The sequence below is a fragment of the Bubalus bubalis genome, chromosome 7 (assembly GCF_019923935.1).
Source record: "Bubalus bubalis isolate 160015118507 breed Murrah chromosome 7, NDDB_SH_1, whole genome shotgun sequence".
Lineage (NCBI taxonomy): Eukaryota > Metazoa > Chordata > Mammalia > Artiodactyla > Bovidae > Bubalus > Bubalus bubalis.
This window is the reverse complement of record NC_059163.1, coordinates 12,752,635-12,770,544: the sequence shown is the minus strand read 5'-3', so window position 1 is coordinate 12,770,544 and position 17,910 is coordinate 12,752,635. Positions and strand designations below refer to the sequence as shown.

At 44.2% G+C, this 17,910-nt stretch overlaps 1 protein-coding gene across 1 annotated transcript; it reads left to right on the top strand.

Moving 5' to 3' along the window:
- Positions 1-3,285: 3,285 nt before the first annotated feature.
- On the top strand, positions 3,286-17,061 carry TMEM128 (transmembrane protein 128). The gene is made up of 5 exons (XM_006043821.3): positions 3,286-3,419; positions 5,052-5,193; positions 9,282-9,440; positions 14,653-14,761; positions 16,437-17,061. Exons 1-4 carry the CDS (start codon positions 3,323-3,325, stop codon positions 14,750-14,752), a joined length of 498 nt encoding a protein of 165 aa, XP_006043883.1. The 5' UTR covers positions 3,286-3,322; the 3' UTR covers positions 14,753-14,761; positions 16,437-17,061.
- Positions 17,062-17,910: the final 849 nt, after the last annotated feature.

Genomic DNA, 17,910 nt, shown 5'->3' with positions numbered 1-17,910 from the left:
AGGTCCTGAGCCCTCCCCAAGGACAGAATCAGCCTACTGAGAATATTACAGGGCTATTACAGAAGAGAGAAAAGGTGATTTCTCAGAGGAAGACATATAGGCAGGCACATAGATGTCTATATCAAAGGCCAGAGTTAATTGTGACAAGGGTCAAACTGAAAACCAGGTAATAGAATCCTTGCTACATGCCAGGTGTTTGCAAGGCACTGCTAAGATGTGACTGTAGCCCCCAGTCAACTGGGAGAGCCCAAGCAAAAGGAAACTGCCACAAAGAGAAACTGGAACCCAAGGAGAAAGGAAGAACTGATAAGGAGCTAAGCAGGAACCAGATCCAGAAGACCTGGCAAGCCCAGTCAAGTAGTGAACAATGACTTAACCTGAACATAACCCTGCTTGACCATGGGAAGCATTAGGTTAAACAGTCAGCATACATTTATCTTCACTCTGGTACCCCCAGTGTCACTGATGAGGAAACTGATACCTAAGGACAATGAAACAACTTGCCCAAGGGATCCAGAATGATGGAGCCAGGATTCAATAGTCTCTAAACACCTTGGACCTAACCACATTGCTAAGGGGAGGCCAGCAAAGATCACGGTCAAATTTATTTTTCCCCCACAAGTAATCCACATTGAAAATGGAATTTCTTGGTTGGCAGCAATCTGATATCATACATCCATCATTATGGTGCACAGTACACACACTGAAGAACTTATTTAATGGGCCCCAGCAATGAAGATGTGGTCATTAAACACTGGATTTTTTCCAACCTGCTTTTAAGTATCATCAACGTGGTCTGCGAGTTGTGCATTTAAAATATTAGGGGGAAAAAAAGGCTGAAAGGAGTTCAGATCCAAATACAAAGACTCTGAAACCACCAAAGGGGAAATTGATCCGACCTGAACACACTACATATGGAAACCCTGGAATGCCTGAGATGCTCTTGGGAATATTCAATTACAAGGGAGACCCAGCGCTGACCTTTTCGCAAGGAGACAATCAACAGAAGACTGTATTTGATGAGGAATTTGCTTCCTGTTAACAAGGCTTCTAACCCTGTACCAGAGAGAAGAGAAGGGAGGGTGAAGACCCCAGGTGGCTTTGAAGAGGTGAACTCTGGTTATTTACGAGTCTGAAAAGAAAAAGGGGGGGGGGAGCAAGACAGGAAAAAGAAGGTATTGTGTAGAAATGCCATATGATCCACCCAGCTGTTAAATCCTATGCACCGAAGCGTTTGCTAGAAAGGCTGAGGAAATGATACTAATAAACCTGTAGAAACTTGACATTCTTTTCTTGAATATTTATTACGTTTCTTCTGCACATACTCAGGACATATAGAAGGTATTAAAAAGTGACCACTAATTCAAATTTTATTTCTGGGGTGACTTTTCAGAGTATCCATCCCTGTATATAACCCACCTCAGGCTACTCTGTGATCTCCACACAGCCCAGCAGAATGAAGGGCTGCCCTTTATGCATAGAATCACTTACTTGTGTCTGACTCTTTGCGACCCCATGAGCTGTAGCCCACCAGGCTCCTCTGTCCATGGGATTCTTCAGGCAAGAATAGGGGAGTGGGTTGCCAGTTCCTTCTCCAGGGAATCTTCCTGACCCAGGAATCGAACCCAGGTCTCCCACATTGCAGGCAGATTCTTTACCATTTGAGCCACCAGGAAAGCCCTTTATTCAGCCTGTATACAGTATCTCTGTCATGGCTTGGATGGAAATTGTCTCCTCCGCTAGATCTAACTTACCTCTGTCCTCAGCATTTTAGCAGATGTAGCTGCTCAGAACACGTTTGTTGACTAAATGAATGAAATGCTTCCACACATTTATATAAACTGCTCTCTACTGTAGTAAGTCTCTGTGGTCATTTTTAGCCCAGGAGCTCCTCAAGCGCAACCTCATGTCTTATCCGTCTTATCTCCATTGTCTAGCAAGGTGCCTAAGAGTTCCTAACGGAGAAGGCAATGGCACCCCACTCCAGTACTCTTGCCTGGAAAATCCCATGGACAGAGGAGCCTGGTAGGCTGCAGTCCATGGGGTTGCACCGAGTCGAACAGGACTGAAATGACTTAGCAGCAACAGACAGTAATGCTCAGCAAAGGTTGGAAGGGTTAAGAACAAAATTTCTCAACAAATGACACTGTAGGAAGGAGGCAGGAGAATAGTAAACAGGACTAATTCTTTTGCCTGTTTTTTTTTTTTTTTTTTTTACAACTACGTAACTATAACTTTACGTATATGCCTTTGAAATCTTTTTAAAAAATTTATTCATTGGCCAAACTGCTGGGGCACGTAGGATCTCAATTCCCTGACCAGGAATGGAACCCCATGTCCCTGGCATTGGAAGGCAGAATCTTAACCACTGGACTGCCAGGGAAGTCCTGCAAACATAATTATTGATGGAGTAAAACTTGTGAATTTGTGGCAAGAGCCTTTTTCAGTTTATGAGCATGACTGATGGGAAATGGTGGGTTCCTGGCCAAATACCATGCATATGAGTTTGAGCAAACTCCAGGAGACAGTGAAGGACAGAGGAGCCTGACATACTGCAATCCGTGGGGTCGCAAGGAGTCGGACACGACTTAGCGACTGAACAACCACCGGTTTTGCTCCCACGATCCTGCCTGGGGGCAATTTCTCACAAAAGTCGTAAGAAGGGAGCTAACACAAACCACACACAGGTGCTTCACATTTAAACCCCCAAACATATCCATGAAGCATGTATAATCCCCATGGTACAGAAGAGCAAACAGGCTCAGAAAGGTTTTTATTTCTTGCCCGGAGTCCGTCCAAGTGGTCAGTGCCAGGCCCAGGCTCCACCGCAGGCTCCCCGACCCGGCCCAGCGGTCCTTCCCTCCTCCTGGGCGTCCTCCAACCCTTTCAAGTCTAGCTGGGCGATTCCTGAGGAGGAGGAAAGAAGCTGACGGGCTGAGACACTATGGTCACAGGGGAGCCACCGAGGGTTCCGGATGCAGAGAGCGGGAAGCAGCCAAGTACCAAGGCAGGGACCTACAGCCGTGCCCGCGCGCATCCACCGGCACCTATAAGTTTGATCCTTCTGGGCTTCCGTAGCTCGGAATAAATGGAGCGTCTTTCGTTTGAGAAAGGTCAACATTTCGAAATTCAAATCCTGTTTGCAGATTTGAGCACGGAGACAGCGAAGCCAACGCTACCCTACGTTCTTACCAACTAAAACCTAGAAGACAACATAGTCTCCACTTTTCAGAGACGGAATCCCCTCCTTCCGCCCGGATGTCGCTACAGGAAGTTCCGGTGAGGTTAACGTCATTTCCGCCCCGTTTCTGGTGGTGCCAAGATGGATGCTCTACGGGCTCGGGAGCAGCTCCGGCGGCGGTACCTGTTCCCGCCTGACGCGGAGGTCCCTCTGGAACACGAGGGCTACCCCAGGCCGGGTGAGGCGCTTCCCCCGGGCACGCTTCGAGCCGCCTCGAGGTTCCGTAGGCAAGGCGCCCGGAAACGGCCGGCCCCGCCGACCTCCCGCAGGCCCACCCATTCCTGAAGGACTGGGATTTGTTTTTATCAAGGCTTACCAAGTAGTTTGCAAGTTAGGTATTTAAGTATCGTAAAAGAGCGTTAGAGATCAGGTAGCTTTCCGCATCTTCATCTCAGCTGCGTTTTAGGATTCCCCGGAGAGCTGGTTTAACACCTATTTGGCAGTATCCATTAAAATAAAAAAAATTTCTATTGGTTGTGTCTCTAAGAAAAGAAGCACATTTGTAGCAGCACACAGGGACGTATGTGCATGTGCAAAATGTTTCATCTCAGCATTGCTATTGCTAGTTATAGCGAACGACTGGAAGCATCTAATTGTCCGTCAGCAGGGAGCTGGTTAAATACTCTTGGATATCCGAACGTCACACAGCCGGCCGACTTTATGTACCAGTGTGGGTAATTTTCAGGGGGAGGCGTATAGCATCGTCCGTCAGCAGGGAGCTGGTTAAAAACTCTTGGATATCCGTATGTCACACAGCAGGCCGACTTTATGTACCCATGTGGGTAATTTTCAAAGGGAGGCGCAGAACAAAGTATGATATACCATCGTTCGGGTTCAACCCAGAAAACATGTCGTGTATGCTCACCTGTAGATGCATAGAATATGCAGGAACTCAATAGACGTTGATACTGGTAGTTGCGTTGGGCTGGGGAACTAGGGTTAAGGATCAAAAGAGATTTCATCTTAGATGTTTTTGTCCTGTATGATGTTAAAACGTTCTGTATTTATTATCTTTGAAAAATAAACACAGAAAACTTCATGATCAGGCTTTCTGGTTTATAAATTTTGAGGATGTCTCCCAGAATTTGTATTATGAGTAAGGTGCCCGGGAATTCCAATCGTCAGCTAAAGTCAGAAACCTCGGATGCATACCAGTGGTTCTCACAGGAACTGGGAGAGTGGGTATGTCAGTCACCAGGGGAACTTGTTAGACCCCATTTGACCCAGAGCCAGCCAGTTGTTCTTTCAGATCGGGTCCCAGGTGGAAGGAATTTGACTTGTCCATCACTAGTCTAGACAGTATGGTGTTGGAACTGTACCTCCAGTGTGACCTTTCCACTTTTGAGGTGCCTCAAAAGGTTGTGTTTGTTTAAAACAAGTAAATATGTAGTGTTTATAAGTAGTGTTTTTGGAAATTCACAAGTCCATTTTGTGTTCTAATGTTTGTCACTTGCATTTTTCTGAATTAACAGGAATAATCACTTTCCTAGGCGATATATGAAGCACAACATGAAAATTCCTACACTACCGGATGGCATTATTCTTCCCAAAAGACTATAAGTAAATTTAGTTCCAAAATTCATTTGGCGGAAAAAAGTTGACAATACTGAACAAGTTTTATAGCAGCTCCTATTATTTTTAAAAATATAAACTTATTTTGGTGGTTTTACAGAAGAAATTGGTACTCTAATAGGGGAGAATCTGGCTGTTAGAAAGCTCTAGGAAATTATTTTATTTGACTTGAAATAGGTGTAATTTTTCCTGTGGAGCTAATGGTTACTTGATCAGTTGAAATCTCCCTTATTTGCAGAAACCTCTACAGCTGGTGAGAAAAAGGAGAAACCTCTTCCAAGACTTAATATCCATTCTGGGTTCTGGATTTTGGCATCCATTGTTGTTACCTATTATGTTGACTTCTTTCAAACTGTTAAAGAAAACTTCCACACCAGTAGGTAAGAAAACTTGATGGCTCTTATTTTTTCACATTATGTTTTGTTAGACTCTTAGTGAGCACCTGCTTTCTGCCAGCCAGCAAGTTGGAGGTGCTGGTGATACAAAGTTGAAAAAGAGTGCACGTCCTGGGCATGTGCAACAGAGTGGACATTATTTCAGTGGGCCTTTTCAGCCTAGATGTTTTGTAGGATGAGGAAGGCAGTGAATTTAAGAACCTAATCATTTGTAAAACATGGAGAGAGAATGACTAAAGGTCTTCAGGAGATCAGATCCACAAGCCCTGGGAGGAAGGAATGAGAACTGTGGTGGGTGAGAATCAGGTCTCAGAGCTCATTTTTAGAGAGTAGTTAATGGCCAGTGAGGTACATGTACAGGCTGTGATTGAGCTAGAGTTGAGGTCACTGGTGCGAGAAGTCAGGAGCTTGTGGCAGGATGTCAAATAGTCCATCATTCATGTGAATTGAGATCTCTTTCAGGAGCTGATGGCGGGTGTGGGGAGTAGGGGGGGAACGTTGTTGATCACTCTCCTGAGTCTTCACTGAATGTTAGAGAGTGTTCTGGAGGTCCTTAGAAAACAGAAAAAGGTGGGGAGGTGTTGGTGAGCGTTAGAGCTGGCATCGGGAGGGGTGGTTCTCTTAGAGAGCAAGTGTAATTGTCTGGAAGTATCAAGTAAGACTTCCCTGGTGGCTCAGATGGTAAAGAATCTGCCTGCAGTGGGAAGACCTGGGTTCAACTCCTGGGTTGGGAATAACCCCTGGAGAAGGGAATGGCAACCCACTTCAGTATTCTTGCCTGGAGAATTCCATGGGCAGAGGAGCCTGGTGGGCTACAGTCCATGGGTCCCAAAGAGTCAGACACGGCTAAGTGACTGGCACACACACACATCAGTGAGGCTAGAAAGGTGCAGACAGGACTGCTGATCAGGTGTTTTTGCTGGGGATGGGGGTATACAGTTTTTCTCTGTCAAGGCCTTCAGGAAGGGCGGTGACTGCTGGAGGGGCGCCTGAGGAGAGTGAGGGCGCAGGCAGCCAGGGGACGGCAGGGCTGGGGGAGTTGATGTAAACTGTGGGAGGGAGAGAGCTTGTTCACTTTCCTTATCTCCACAAGCAGGAGCTTTCCCCAGACACTCCCCATCACTGCTTCCCTGTCCTTTCCCATCACCGCTCCTTCTCTGGGAGCTGCTGGACCTCCTGATGGGGTTTGGGATGAAGAACCAGACTTGTAACTCAGCACCTTTTTTCTCTTTGGAGCCAGCTGCTCACAGGAAGCACAGATTCTGGGATGCCTGTCTGTGCCATAGTTTTTGTTGTTGTTGTTGTTTGTTTTTGTATTTTTGGAGCTCTTTTTCTTAAAAAAACTTTTTTAAGTTTCAGTTTTAGTTGTTTTTTATTTTGGCTGCCCTGAGGCTTCATTGCGGTGTGGTGCACGGCTTTCTCCAGTTTCAGTGCGTGGGGGCTTCTCTCTAGTTGTGGCACAAGGGCCTCTGTTGTTGGCGAGCACAGGCTCGAGAGCACTTGAGCTGAGTAGTTGTGGTGCAGCAGCTCAGTTGCCCTGAGGCATGTCTGATCTTAGTCCCCCGACCAGGGATTGAACCCGTGTCTCCTGCATTGGAAGGAGGATTCCTAACCACTGGACCACCAGGGAAGTCCCTGTACCATCGTTTCTTGGGGCAGCCCTAAGATGAGAAGGTCTCTAGGTTTTTCACTGTGTCTCGAAACCAGTGGCTAAGTCTGTCTGTTCCTGGGTTTCAGTGTGAGGAAGCACTGACAGTTCACCAAAGCCATCTTCTTTCCATAGCTTGTTTAGTGAAAAAAAAGCTGACACTTGATCTTCATCAGCCTGGCTCCTTTGTCTCTCTCAGTTGGCTGGGAAAAGAGGGAACATTCACTTCAAATACCACTCATATCAGCTGCCCCTTCATTCACTGAATATTTAACAAGAACCTGAAGTGTGTACAATTTTGGTGCCAGTGATGAACAAGGCACGTTTCTCACCCTCCACCAGTTCATTTTAGGCTGTGATAGATGAACAGGTCACGTGGTATGTACTGTGTTAGCGTATGAGTGTGTGGGACGACATAGGAGTGCCTTGAAGGGGCACCTCGTCTTGCCCAACCTCGGGTTGTTGTTGAGTTACCCAGTCATGTCCGACTCTTTGCGACCCCATGGACTGCAGCACACTAGGCCTCTCTGTCCCTCACCATCTTCCGAAGTTTGTCCTAGTTCATGTCCATTGCATCAGTGATGCCATCCAGCCATGTCATCCTCGGACACCCTCCTCTCCTTCTGCCCTCAGTCTTTCCCAGCATCAGGGACTTTTCAGCTGTTTGCATCAGAAGACCAAAATCCTGGAGTTTCAGCCTCAGTCCTTCCAAGGAGTATTTAGGGTTGATTTCCCTTAAGATCAACTGGTTTGAGCTCCTTGCCATCCAAGGGCCCCTCAGGAGTCTTCTCCAGCACCACAGTTGAAAAGCATCAGTTCTTCGGTGCTCTACCTTCTTTACCATCCAGCTCTCACAACCATGCGCCAAGCTTGTGAGGTGGGCGTCTTTGAGGTTTTAGGAGAGGTGAGAGTATTTATCCATTTGTGTCTTTCTATATCCTTACATAAGAAAATACTAGGTATTAGTGGTTAAGGGAGATGGGAGGTGAGGAATAGCTCCTTCCACTGTGAGATGTTTGGGGGCGTCTGCAGGAGTAACAGGCATGCCCAGGTGTGTGGCAGAGCCTGACTCAACCGCCAGACCAGGGCAGTAGGGCATGAAAAGGAAGTGGAAGTCATAGGTCTGTCCTCGAATAAGTGTCATCTTAGAGGAAAAGAGACAGAAACACCCACCCAGAGGCTGAGAACTTTGAGCAGCATTGTGTTCTTGCTGAGGCCTCAGTTCGCGGGGAGTTGGAGTAGCCACAGCGTGAGAGCATTGCCCAGAAGTGGTCCGTGCAGGCTGCCTTCTGCTTCCTCGAAAAGGGTTCTTTCCTCTGGTTTTCCAGATTTGGCCGCATCCCATGACCGGCCGGGGCTGATGAGGGTTCCTCACATACACTGAGCCAGGTCTTGGATGAAGTTGGAAGGAGAAAAAAGCCATTGCCCCTCGGGGGAGTACTAGGATATAGTCTAGGAATGGGAGGGTTTCATTTGGAAATCTTTTATGACAGGCAGTTTAACCCCTTCCAAACTGATTGTCAGTATTCTAAGAAACCCTGCCTGACTTGGAGAAGTTGATGGTATCTGTTGAAATCTTTATTAATCTCACATTCAAAGCTTCAGAAACAACCAGAAAGCTGCTTTTTTTCCTGTATTTTTAAAGAAAATGCACTACTGTAACGAGGGTTCTTTTTTGGTTGGTTAGTTTATGAAAGAGTGTGTGTGTGTTTAAAGTCTTCCTTTTTCATCCTTTCATGTGTCTCACTCCCATATTTCTCACCCATTTCCTACTAGATCTAGACCTTCTGAAAGCTGGGATTGAGTAACGGGGTCCCTCTGTGCCCCTTCCCCAGTTGACACTCTTCTTAGAAATAGGTATCTTGTCTGTTAATGAAAACTCTTAAGGTTCCTGATGTGCTAAGTGCTGTCATTCAGCACTTGTGTCCATATTTGCTTAACAGTCACTGAATGTCTAGGCCAGCTTCAGGGAACTGAAGAGCCTTTATAAGTAGTTTATGTTGTCTACACCCAAGTTATGTGCGCACAGTTGGGAGCAAAATTGTAGAACATGGGCTTGGAAATTCTGATCCGAAAAATCGTAAAGACACTTCCTTGCTCTAGTAGCAGGGCTGAGTCACACCTGGCTGGTGGGACACCAGACACAGGTACAGCCAAGAAAACAGGGTGCAGAGCACCAAAAACCAAGCTGCCCACCCTGTGGATGGTACAGGTCTCCCAATTCAGACCGCCTGTATTCAAAGATAAACTTATGAAACCTTTGTCAGGTACATACACTGTTACAAATGGGATTGCTGCCATTGGTATGGTTAGCCATCAGCTGTCCTGTGTCACACTGGAGATGTGTCAGAAAAGACTATCTGCCCTTGGGCCTCAGAGACGACGTGTGAGAGGATAACGGAAGGGTATTATTTTGTCTCTACAGTTGGTTTCTCTTTGGCAGTGCCTTGTTGCTCGTTAGCGTGTCGATTGCATTTTACTGCATCGTCTACCTGGAGTGGTATCGTGGAATTGAAGATTATGATATCAAGTATCCAGCATTGATACCTATTACAACCGCTACTTTTATTGTAGCAGGAATTTGGTGAGTTACCTTTGGAATGACTAATAAGAATAAAGATTGTTTGATCGGGTAGTGATATACATGGTACAGAATTCGACAGGGGGAAAACAAGGAATAATGAGAAAGTAGTCTCTGATTCTCTTTTCAGTAGTGTCTTTCTTTACTTATATAGCAATTTAAAATACATATGGTAGCATGCTGTATATATTTTGCATTTTGCTTTTTAAATCATTTTCATTGTGAAGTTTAATACAGAAAAGTGGAAGAATCTAAATTGTATGGCTGAGAGAATTATCATGCAGTGAGCCTTTGTGTAAACCCTAAGGAGGGCAGGAGGAGAACGGTGCCAGCCTCCTGTAACCCTTCCCCTGCCCCTCTGCCCCAGTCATTCCCTTTTCCTTCCTGCCCACAGGAAGACACTGTCCCCACCTTCCTGGTAGTTCCTTTCTTTTGCATCTCTTAAACACTGTTATTTTTTTGTTGTGTCCATTTTTTTGAACTCTGTAGAGACAGGTTGCTGTAGTATGTGTTCTTTTATCCTTGGCTGTTACATGCAACACGAAGTATGATTCCTCCATATTGTTGTGCATAACAGTAGCTCATGTTCATTGCTGTTCAGCATTCCATCCTATAACTGAATTCCAATTGATCCGTTCTGCTCTTGATAGAATTTGGATTGTTTCCAGTTTGAGGTTATCATGTGTGATGCTGTTAGGTAAGACATTCGAGACCTATACAAGACACTCTTGTGTGCGTGCCTCTGCATAATTCTGTTGGGCGTCTGTGAACACGCATACATGTGTATATATAGGTCTCTCTAGCAGGGAAATCGTTGGCCTATTGGGTATGCATGCCTCCAACGTCAGAAAATAGTGCCAAACTGTTTTCCAAAGTGATCTTTTTTTTACACTGAGTTTGTATTTCATCCGTATTGGTGCACGTAGATGTGCTTCATTACTTTTAATGCTTACATGGTTATCACTGCATGGACATACCATGATTTATTTAACCAGCTTGATCTTTAAAAAATTCTTTTGCTGTTATTAAAAATGCCACAGTTAATATCCCTTTTCATACTGTTCATGGGGTTCTCAAGGCAAGAACACTGAAGTGGTTTGCCATTCCCTTCTCCAGTGGACCACATTCTGTCAGACCTCTCCACCATGACCCGCCCATCTTGGGTGGCCCCATGGGCATGGCTTAGTTTCATTGAGTTAGAGAAGGCTGTGGTCCTTCTGATCAGATTGACTAGTTTTCTGTGATTATGGTTTTAGTGTGTCTGCCCTCTGATGCCCTCTCCCAACACCTACTGTCTTACTTGGGTTTCTCTTACCTTGGACGTGGGGCATCTCTTCACGGCTGCTCCAGCAACGCACAGCCGCTGCTCCTTACCTTGGACGAGGGGTATCTCCTCACGGCCGCCCCTCCTGACCTCGAATGTGGAATAGTAGCTCCTCTTGGCTCTCCTGCGCCCGTGCAGCCACCGCTCCTTGGACAAGGGGTGCTCCTCTCAGCTGCCGCCCCTGACCTCGGGTGTAGGGTAGCTCCTCTTGGAGTGCAAAAGTAGGAAGTCAGGAAACACCTGGGGTAACAGGCAAATTTGACCTTGGAATACAGAATGAAGCAGGGTTTATAAAGGCTAATAGAGTTTTGCCAAGAAAACACACTGGTCATAGCAAACACCTTCTACCAACAACACAAGAGAAGACTCTACACATGGACATCACCAGATGGTCAACATTGAAATCAGATTGATTATATTCTTTGCAGCCAAAGATGCAGAAACTCTATACATCAGCAAAAACAAGACTGGGAGCTGACTGTGGCTCAGATCATGAACTCCTTATTTCCAAATTCAGACTTAAATTGAAGAAAGTAGGGAAAACCACTAGACCATTCAGGTAAGACCTAAATCAAATCCCTTATGATTATACAGTGGAAGTGAGAAATAGATTTAAGGGACTAGATCTTATAGATAGAGTGCCTGATGAACTATGAATGGAGGTTCATGATATTGCACAGGAACCAGAGATCAAGACCATCCCCATGGAAAAGAAATGCAAAAAAGCAAAATGGCTGTCTGGGGAGGCCTTACAAATAGCTGTGGAAAGAAGAGAAGTGAAAAGCAAAGGACAAAAGGAAAGATATAAGCATCTGAATGCAGAGTTCCAAAGAATAGCAAGGAGAGATAAGAAAGCCTTCCTCAGTGATCAATGCAAAGAAATAGAGGAAAACAACAGAATGGGAAAGAGTAGAGATCTCTTCAAGGAAATTAGAGATACCAAGGGAACATTTCATGCAAAGATGGGCTCGATAAAGGACAGAAATGGTATGGACCTAACAGAAGCAGAAGATACTAAGAAGAGGTGGCAAGAATACACAGAAAAACTGTACAAAAAAGATCTTCACGACCAAGATAATCACGATGGTGTGATCACCCACCTAGAGCCAGACATCCTGGAATGTGAAGCCAAGTGGGCCTTAGAAAACATCAGTACAAACGAAGCCAGTGGAGGTGATGGAATTCCAGTTGAGATGTTTCAAATCCTGAAAAATGATGCTGTGAAAGTGCTGCACTCAATATGCCAGCAAACTTGGAAAACTCAGCAGTGGCCACAGGACTGGAAAAAGTCAGTTTTCATTCCAATCCCAAAGAAAGGCAATGCCAAAGAATGCTCAAACTACCACACAGTTGCACTCATCTCACACGCTAGTAAAGTAATGCTCAAAAGTCTCCAAGGCAGTCTTCAGCAATACGTGAACCGTGAACTTCCAGGTGTTCAAGCTGGTTTTAGAAAAGGCAGAGGAACCAGAGATCAAATTGCCAACATCTGCTGGATCATGGAAAAAGCAAGAGAGTTCCAGAAAAACATCCATTTCTGCTTTATTGACTCTGCCAAAGCCTTTGACTGTGTGGATCACAATAAGCTGTGGAAAATTCTGAAAGAGATGGGAATACCAGACCACCTGACCTGCCTCTTGAGAAATTTGTATGCAGGTCAGGAAGCAACAGTTAGAACTGGACATGGAACAACAGACTGGTTCCAAATAGGAAAAGGAGTACATCAAGGCTGTATATTGTCACCCTGCTTATTTCACTTTTATGCAGAGTACATCATAAGAAATGCTGGGCTGGAGGAAGCACAAGCTGGAATCAAGATTGCCGAGAGAAATATCAATAACCTCAGATATGCAGATGACACCACCCTTATGGCAGAAAGTGAAGAGGAACTCAAAAGCCTCTTGATGAAAGTGAAAGAGGAGAGTGAAAAAGTTGGCTTAAAGCTCAACATTCAGAAAACGAAGATCATGGCATCTAGTCCCATCACTTCATGGGAAATAGATGGGGAAACAGTGTCAGACTTTATTTTGGGGGGCTCCAAAATCACTGCAGATGGTGATTGCAGCCATGAAATTAAAAGATGCTTACTCCTTGGAAGAAAAGTTATGACCAACCTAGACAGCTTATTCAAAAGCAGAGACATTACTTTGCCAACAAAGATCCATCTAGTCAAGGCTATGGTTTTTCCAGTGGTCGTGTATGGATGTGAGAGTTAGATTGTGAAGAAAGCTGAGCGCTGAATAATTGATGCTTTTGAACTGTGGTGTTGGAGAAGACTCTTGAGAGTCCCTTGGACTGCAAGGAGATCCAACCAATCCATCCTAAAGGAGATCAGTCCTGGGTGTTCATTGGAAGGACTGATGCTGAAGCTGAAACTCCAATACTTTGGCTACCTCATGAGAAGAGTTGACTCATTGGAAAAGACTCTGATGCTGGAAGTGACTGGAGGCAGGAGAAGAAGGGGACGACAGAGGATGAGATGGCTGGATGACATCAGCGACTTGATGGACATGAGTTTGAGTGAACTCCGGGACATGGTGATGGACAGGGAGGCCTGGTGTGCTGTGATTCATGGGGTCGCAAAGAGTCAAACACGACTGAGCAACTGAACTGAACTGAATATCCCTTTTCATAAACTAATAAGTTGTCAATGAAAAAAATGGTTTTTTTTATGTTTATAAAAGTATTTTATAACTTTCTCACTGAAGAAAAATCTGTAAATTACAGAAGAACACTAAGGAAGTAAATCCCATGGTTCCTGCCAGCCAGTGAGAAAACTATATTGAACATGGTGTATGGCCTTTTAGGTTTTTTCCTCCCTTTATATTAATGGCATTTTAGTTTGGGGAAAACCACAGACCTTTGTACATTTGTTGTTGTTCATTTGCTTAGTGGTGTCCAAGTCTGTGACCCCATAGACTGCAGCACTCCAGGCTTCCCTGTCCTTCACTGTCTCCCAGAGTTTGGTCATACTCATGTCCATTGAGTCAGTGATGCTATCTAACCATTTCATCCTCTGCCGCCCCCATCTCCTTTTGCCTTCAGTCTTTCTTAGCTTTAGGGTCTTTTCCAGTATTCAGTGTAAATGTATTTTTTCTGTGATTTATCTTCTGTAGTTGAAGTTTATGGATTTTTGACGTGTTACATTGTGATGTGGTTATTACTAACTCTTCAGGAACAAGTGTAGACAGGTTTGTTATTCAACAATTTCTTAAGAAGGCTAACATCACCCCCAAGAATGTTAACTTTATTTTTAGCACAGTACGATTATAGTTATTTAAATTTCTACTTGTCAAAGTGTTATATATTAATCATCAACTCTCTGAAACACTTAATTGACTATAATTTTCCGTTATTAGCTTCAAACCTTAAAAAATGCAGTGTATAAAAATCATTTGGACTTTAGAAAGTGTTTTATTCTTACCTTGGTGACAGGAATAGTGTTTTTCTCAATGGAAAATTTAATAGCAGCTTATAAATGTTTTTCATTCTGTTTCTAATGGGAAAATACTTTAACCATCTTTTTTTCTATTCTCGTGATATTTTGGTGGTGTGTGAGATTGTAAAACCAGGCTATTATCATTTTATTTCATGTTCCTTCACAGACACTTAACTTTAAGAGACTGATGTCTCTGTTGAGCCAGCCCAGCGCTCATTAGAGGAGGTTTAGTGATTCCAGTTCCAAGTACTTTGTGAACAGGTTGTGATATTTCCAATATTGGGTAGATCACATATCTGAGAAACTGTATACATATAAGGAAAGTTACGGGCTGAAGGAACTTTCCCAACCTGGGTAGGAAGTGAGTCTTCTGAACCCAGGTTCTCCAGTGCAGTGTATTTGTATAGAGGACAGCTGCAGTTGTCAACGGTGTGGGTTTTTGTCCTTTTCAGCTTCAATGTTGCTTTGTGGCACGTGTGGTCATTTTTCACTCCAGTGCTGCTGTTTACCCAGTTTATGGGGGTTGTAATGTTGACCTCCCTCCTTGGATGACTTCTAAAGGTAAGATTTTTGGAATTGTAATTCTAATAAGGAAATAGTCTCTCATGACAGTGTTCAGTGAAAGTGAAAGTTGCTCAGTCCTGTCCGACTCTTCACGACCCCATGGGCTATACACTGCATGGAATTCTCCAGACCAGAAGACTGGAGTGGGTAGCCTTTCCCTTCTCCAGGGGCTCTTCCCAACCCAGGGATCGAACCCAGGTGTCCTGCATTGCAGGCGGACTCTTTACCAGCTGAGCCACAAGTAGACATAGCGATAACAGACTAGTGAATTATTTCAGCCGTGTTTACACCAGGCTGTCGTCCATGGAACTCTGGAATGAAAGGGACTGTGATCCCTTCCCTTTTGCATTATTTAGTTCTAAGTGGCTGCTTCTTAGAGAAGTCACCCTGCCCGTCCACAATTTCATGAAGAGGGAATCTTCCACTATAGATAAGTTCACACATTAGTCCCTTTTCTATTGTGATCGACTTCCATCAGCTTCTATGCAGATAACTATTAGCTAGATCATTCTTGCGTGCATCTTCAGTAGCTCAGTTGTGTCCGACTCTTTGTGACCCCATGGACTGTAACCCACCAGGCTTCTCCATCCATGGAATTTTCCAGGCAAGAATCCTGGAGTGGGTTGCTGTTTCCTACTCCAGGGGATCTTCTTGACCCAGGGATCAAACCTACATCTCCTGCATTGGCAGATGGATTCTTTACCACTGCACCATCTGGGAAGCCTGGATCATTCTTAGTTACTGGAAATATAGGATTAATGGGCAGTTTTACCCAATTGAGAAAAAAGTCTGTTTTCTAATTGTCCTGACTGCCGCATAAAAGTTTGATGGATGGCACATCAGCCTTTTCCTTCCAGGTTATAGAATTTCTGCCTCCCCACAGACCACTACATCCCTGTTCTGCCACCTCACAGTGGGGTCTATTTGCTGATTGTCAGATAACTCATTTACTAAATAAGAATGTCCTGAGAGCCCTCACTCTGCATGCTTAGGGGCTTGGTAAAAAAGGCAGTCCTCTCTTCATGTTGCTGATGTCAGAACTCTGAGGAAATCTACTCCATGTGTCCATTTACAAGTATGAAAACTGGGGCCCAGAGAAGTAAAAGTTAATATGCTCAGTTATTGGGGTGCAAATGACTGACATTTCAGCTCACAGAGTGCTCTCCCTTTGGAGTTTGTAAGGACAGTCCCTGTAACCAGGTAGAGGAGAAATGGCTGTCCTCTTGTTGGTCATCTGTCTGAAATAAGTTGCTCGCACACACATGCTGCTGTGCGGAGTCTCCTCCACACATTGTGCTGTGTCTGGAACCATTTGGACTCTCACAGTCCGGCTTCTGTCCCTGTTGACCTGTTGCCACAAAAACATTCCCTCCTCTGAGCCTCTCTCCTTTGACTCTTTGGCTGTTCAGTATTGACTTTTTCCACGTTTTCGGGAATTATAAATATAGTTTAGAAAACACACTAGATTGTGAATCTAGTAACAGAAGACTATACCTTCTTATTTACCGAAAAAGTATGCAAGAAGCGCTAATTCTATGCTTTTGATTTACTGCTGACATCAAATTATACGTGGTAACAGAGCCACAGAGGGGAGATGGGGAGATTGAACTGTGCTTTGAAATATTAAATCCAGCAGTCTAAGATAGATTGTCTCATTTGGATTTTCTTCCAGGTGGAAGGGCATGTTGGTGGTTAACATCCCGCCAGCTGAAAGCACTGCAGACACAGTGCTGAAGCTGCAGTGTGTTTTTGCATCTACAAAGTGAATGGTTTCCTTGGAAGAATTTTAACTTTATAACTCTATAGCTGAAATCAGAATAAATTATATTTCATTTGCATATTTCTAAACTCAAGTGATTAGCGAATTTTTCAGACTCAAAAGTATTCTATTCAAGACAGGAATAACTTAATTTGCAGTGTTAATCTGTTTGGATCATTGGAGAAACTGTTGGTGTAAAAATTTAAACAAATTTTCATAGAGATGCATACTGTACTCCAGTATTATAGAGTGTTTAGGGGGTAACAATTCATTGTATGAAGTGACTGGCTGTGTATTTAAAGGTGTGATAGTGTTATGTGCCTTTAACCCAACTTCAGCAATTCCTATAAAATTTCATTTTGATAATAGTTTTGTTAGGGGGAGGACCAATCAAAAGGATTTGTGTTTTGCCAACTTGGGATTTTATCACTGTGTAAATTATTGTGTTTTTAGTGTTTGTTTAACATAGGAACTTTTAATCATTTTAAGTATGTGTAATTTTTGTCTTAATATTTAAATAAAATATTTTTATAGCTTTCTTGTGGGCTTTGTTAATATAAACTTTGGAATAGTTTCTGTTTTCAGCTATTGGTACTTTGAGTTGACTATAGAAATAAGGGTTCTTTTCAGAGAAGGCTACTTGGCCTTTCCAAGACCAGTGGAAGACAGGATCCACACTTTGAAATGCAAGTATGTTTACGTTAAACCTGAAACATCATAAGCATTGTGACATCTTAAGTACCCTGCATTGGTTTCTGCCCCCCTGTCCCAACCCTGGGGGTTTCAGGGATGGCGTTTCAGCCGCCACTGGTGTCTGGCTGGGCTCACACCCTGTACCTACCCTGCAGTAGAGGTTAATCTTGACCTTGCATAGCAGTGAACCTTTCTCCAGCTGGAGGCAGGAACAACATTTGAGTTGTGGGTGATGGGAATAATGTTTACGAAACAGCTCTTACAGTGGCCGGCATACAGTAGGCACTCACCCAATAAATGGTAATGGAGAGGGATTGGAAGACAAAATCGACATAAGGTCAGGAGTGGGAATGGGCAGGCATGATCAGTAAACAGAATCAAGCTCAGTTTGTGTACACATATATGGGAGGGTTTGTAGAGAGTCATTTCAGTTAAGCTGCAAAGTTAGGCAAAGGTCAGAATCAGAAGGCTGAGTCAGTCAGTGATGGGCGGCTCCAGTACAAAGCTGAGGGTGCAGACCCAGGAAGTGGGGTTAGAGAACTTGGGTTCAGACTCTCCCGAGAGAACCTGGGTAGAGCCAAGGGACAGTGCCCCAGTGACCACTCCCACAGATTCTTTGGGCAGATTCTGCAAGAAACTCCTTCCTTCCTTCCTTCCCGCTTATCTTGTGTAGTTTAACTACTTGGATGGAAAC

Bases quoted from the DNA above. Each gene is read 5' to 3' on its own strand.
- TMEM128 (XM_006043821.3), top strand. From the start codon at position 3,323: ATGGATGCTCTACGGGCTCGGGAGCAGCTCCGGCGGCGGTACCTGTTC. The intron at 3,420-5,051 runs GTGAGGCGCTTC...CCTTATTTGCAG, and splicing joins CGAGGGCTACCCCAGGCCGG to AAACCTCTACAGCTGGTGAG. The intron at 5,194-9,281 runs GTAAGAAAACTT...TTGTCTCTACAG, and splicing joins GAAAACTTCCACACCAGTAG to TTGGTTTCTCTTTGGCAGTG.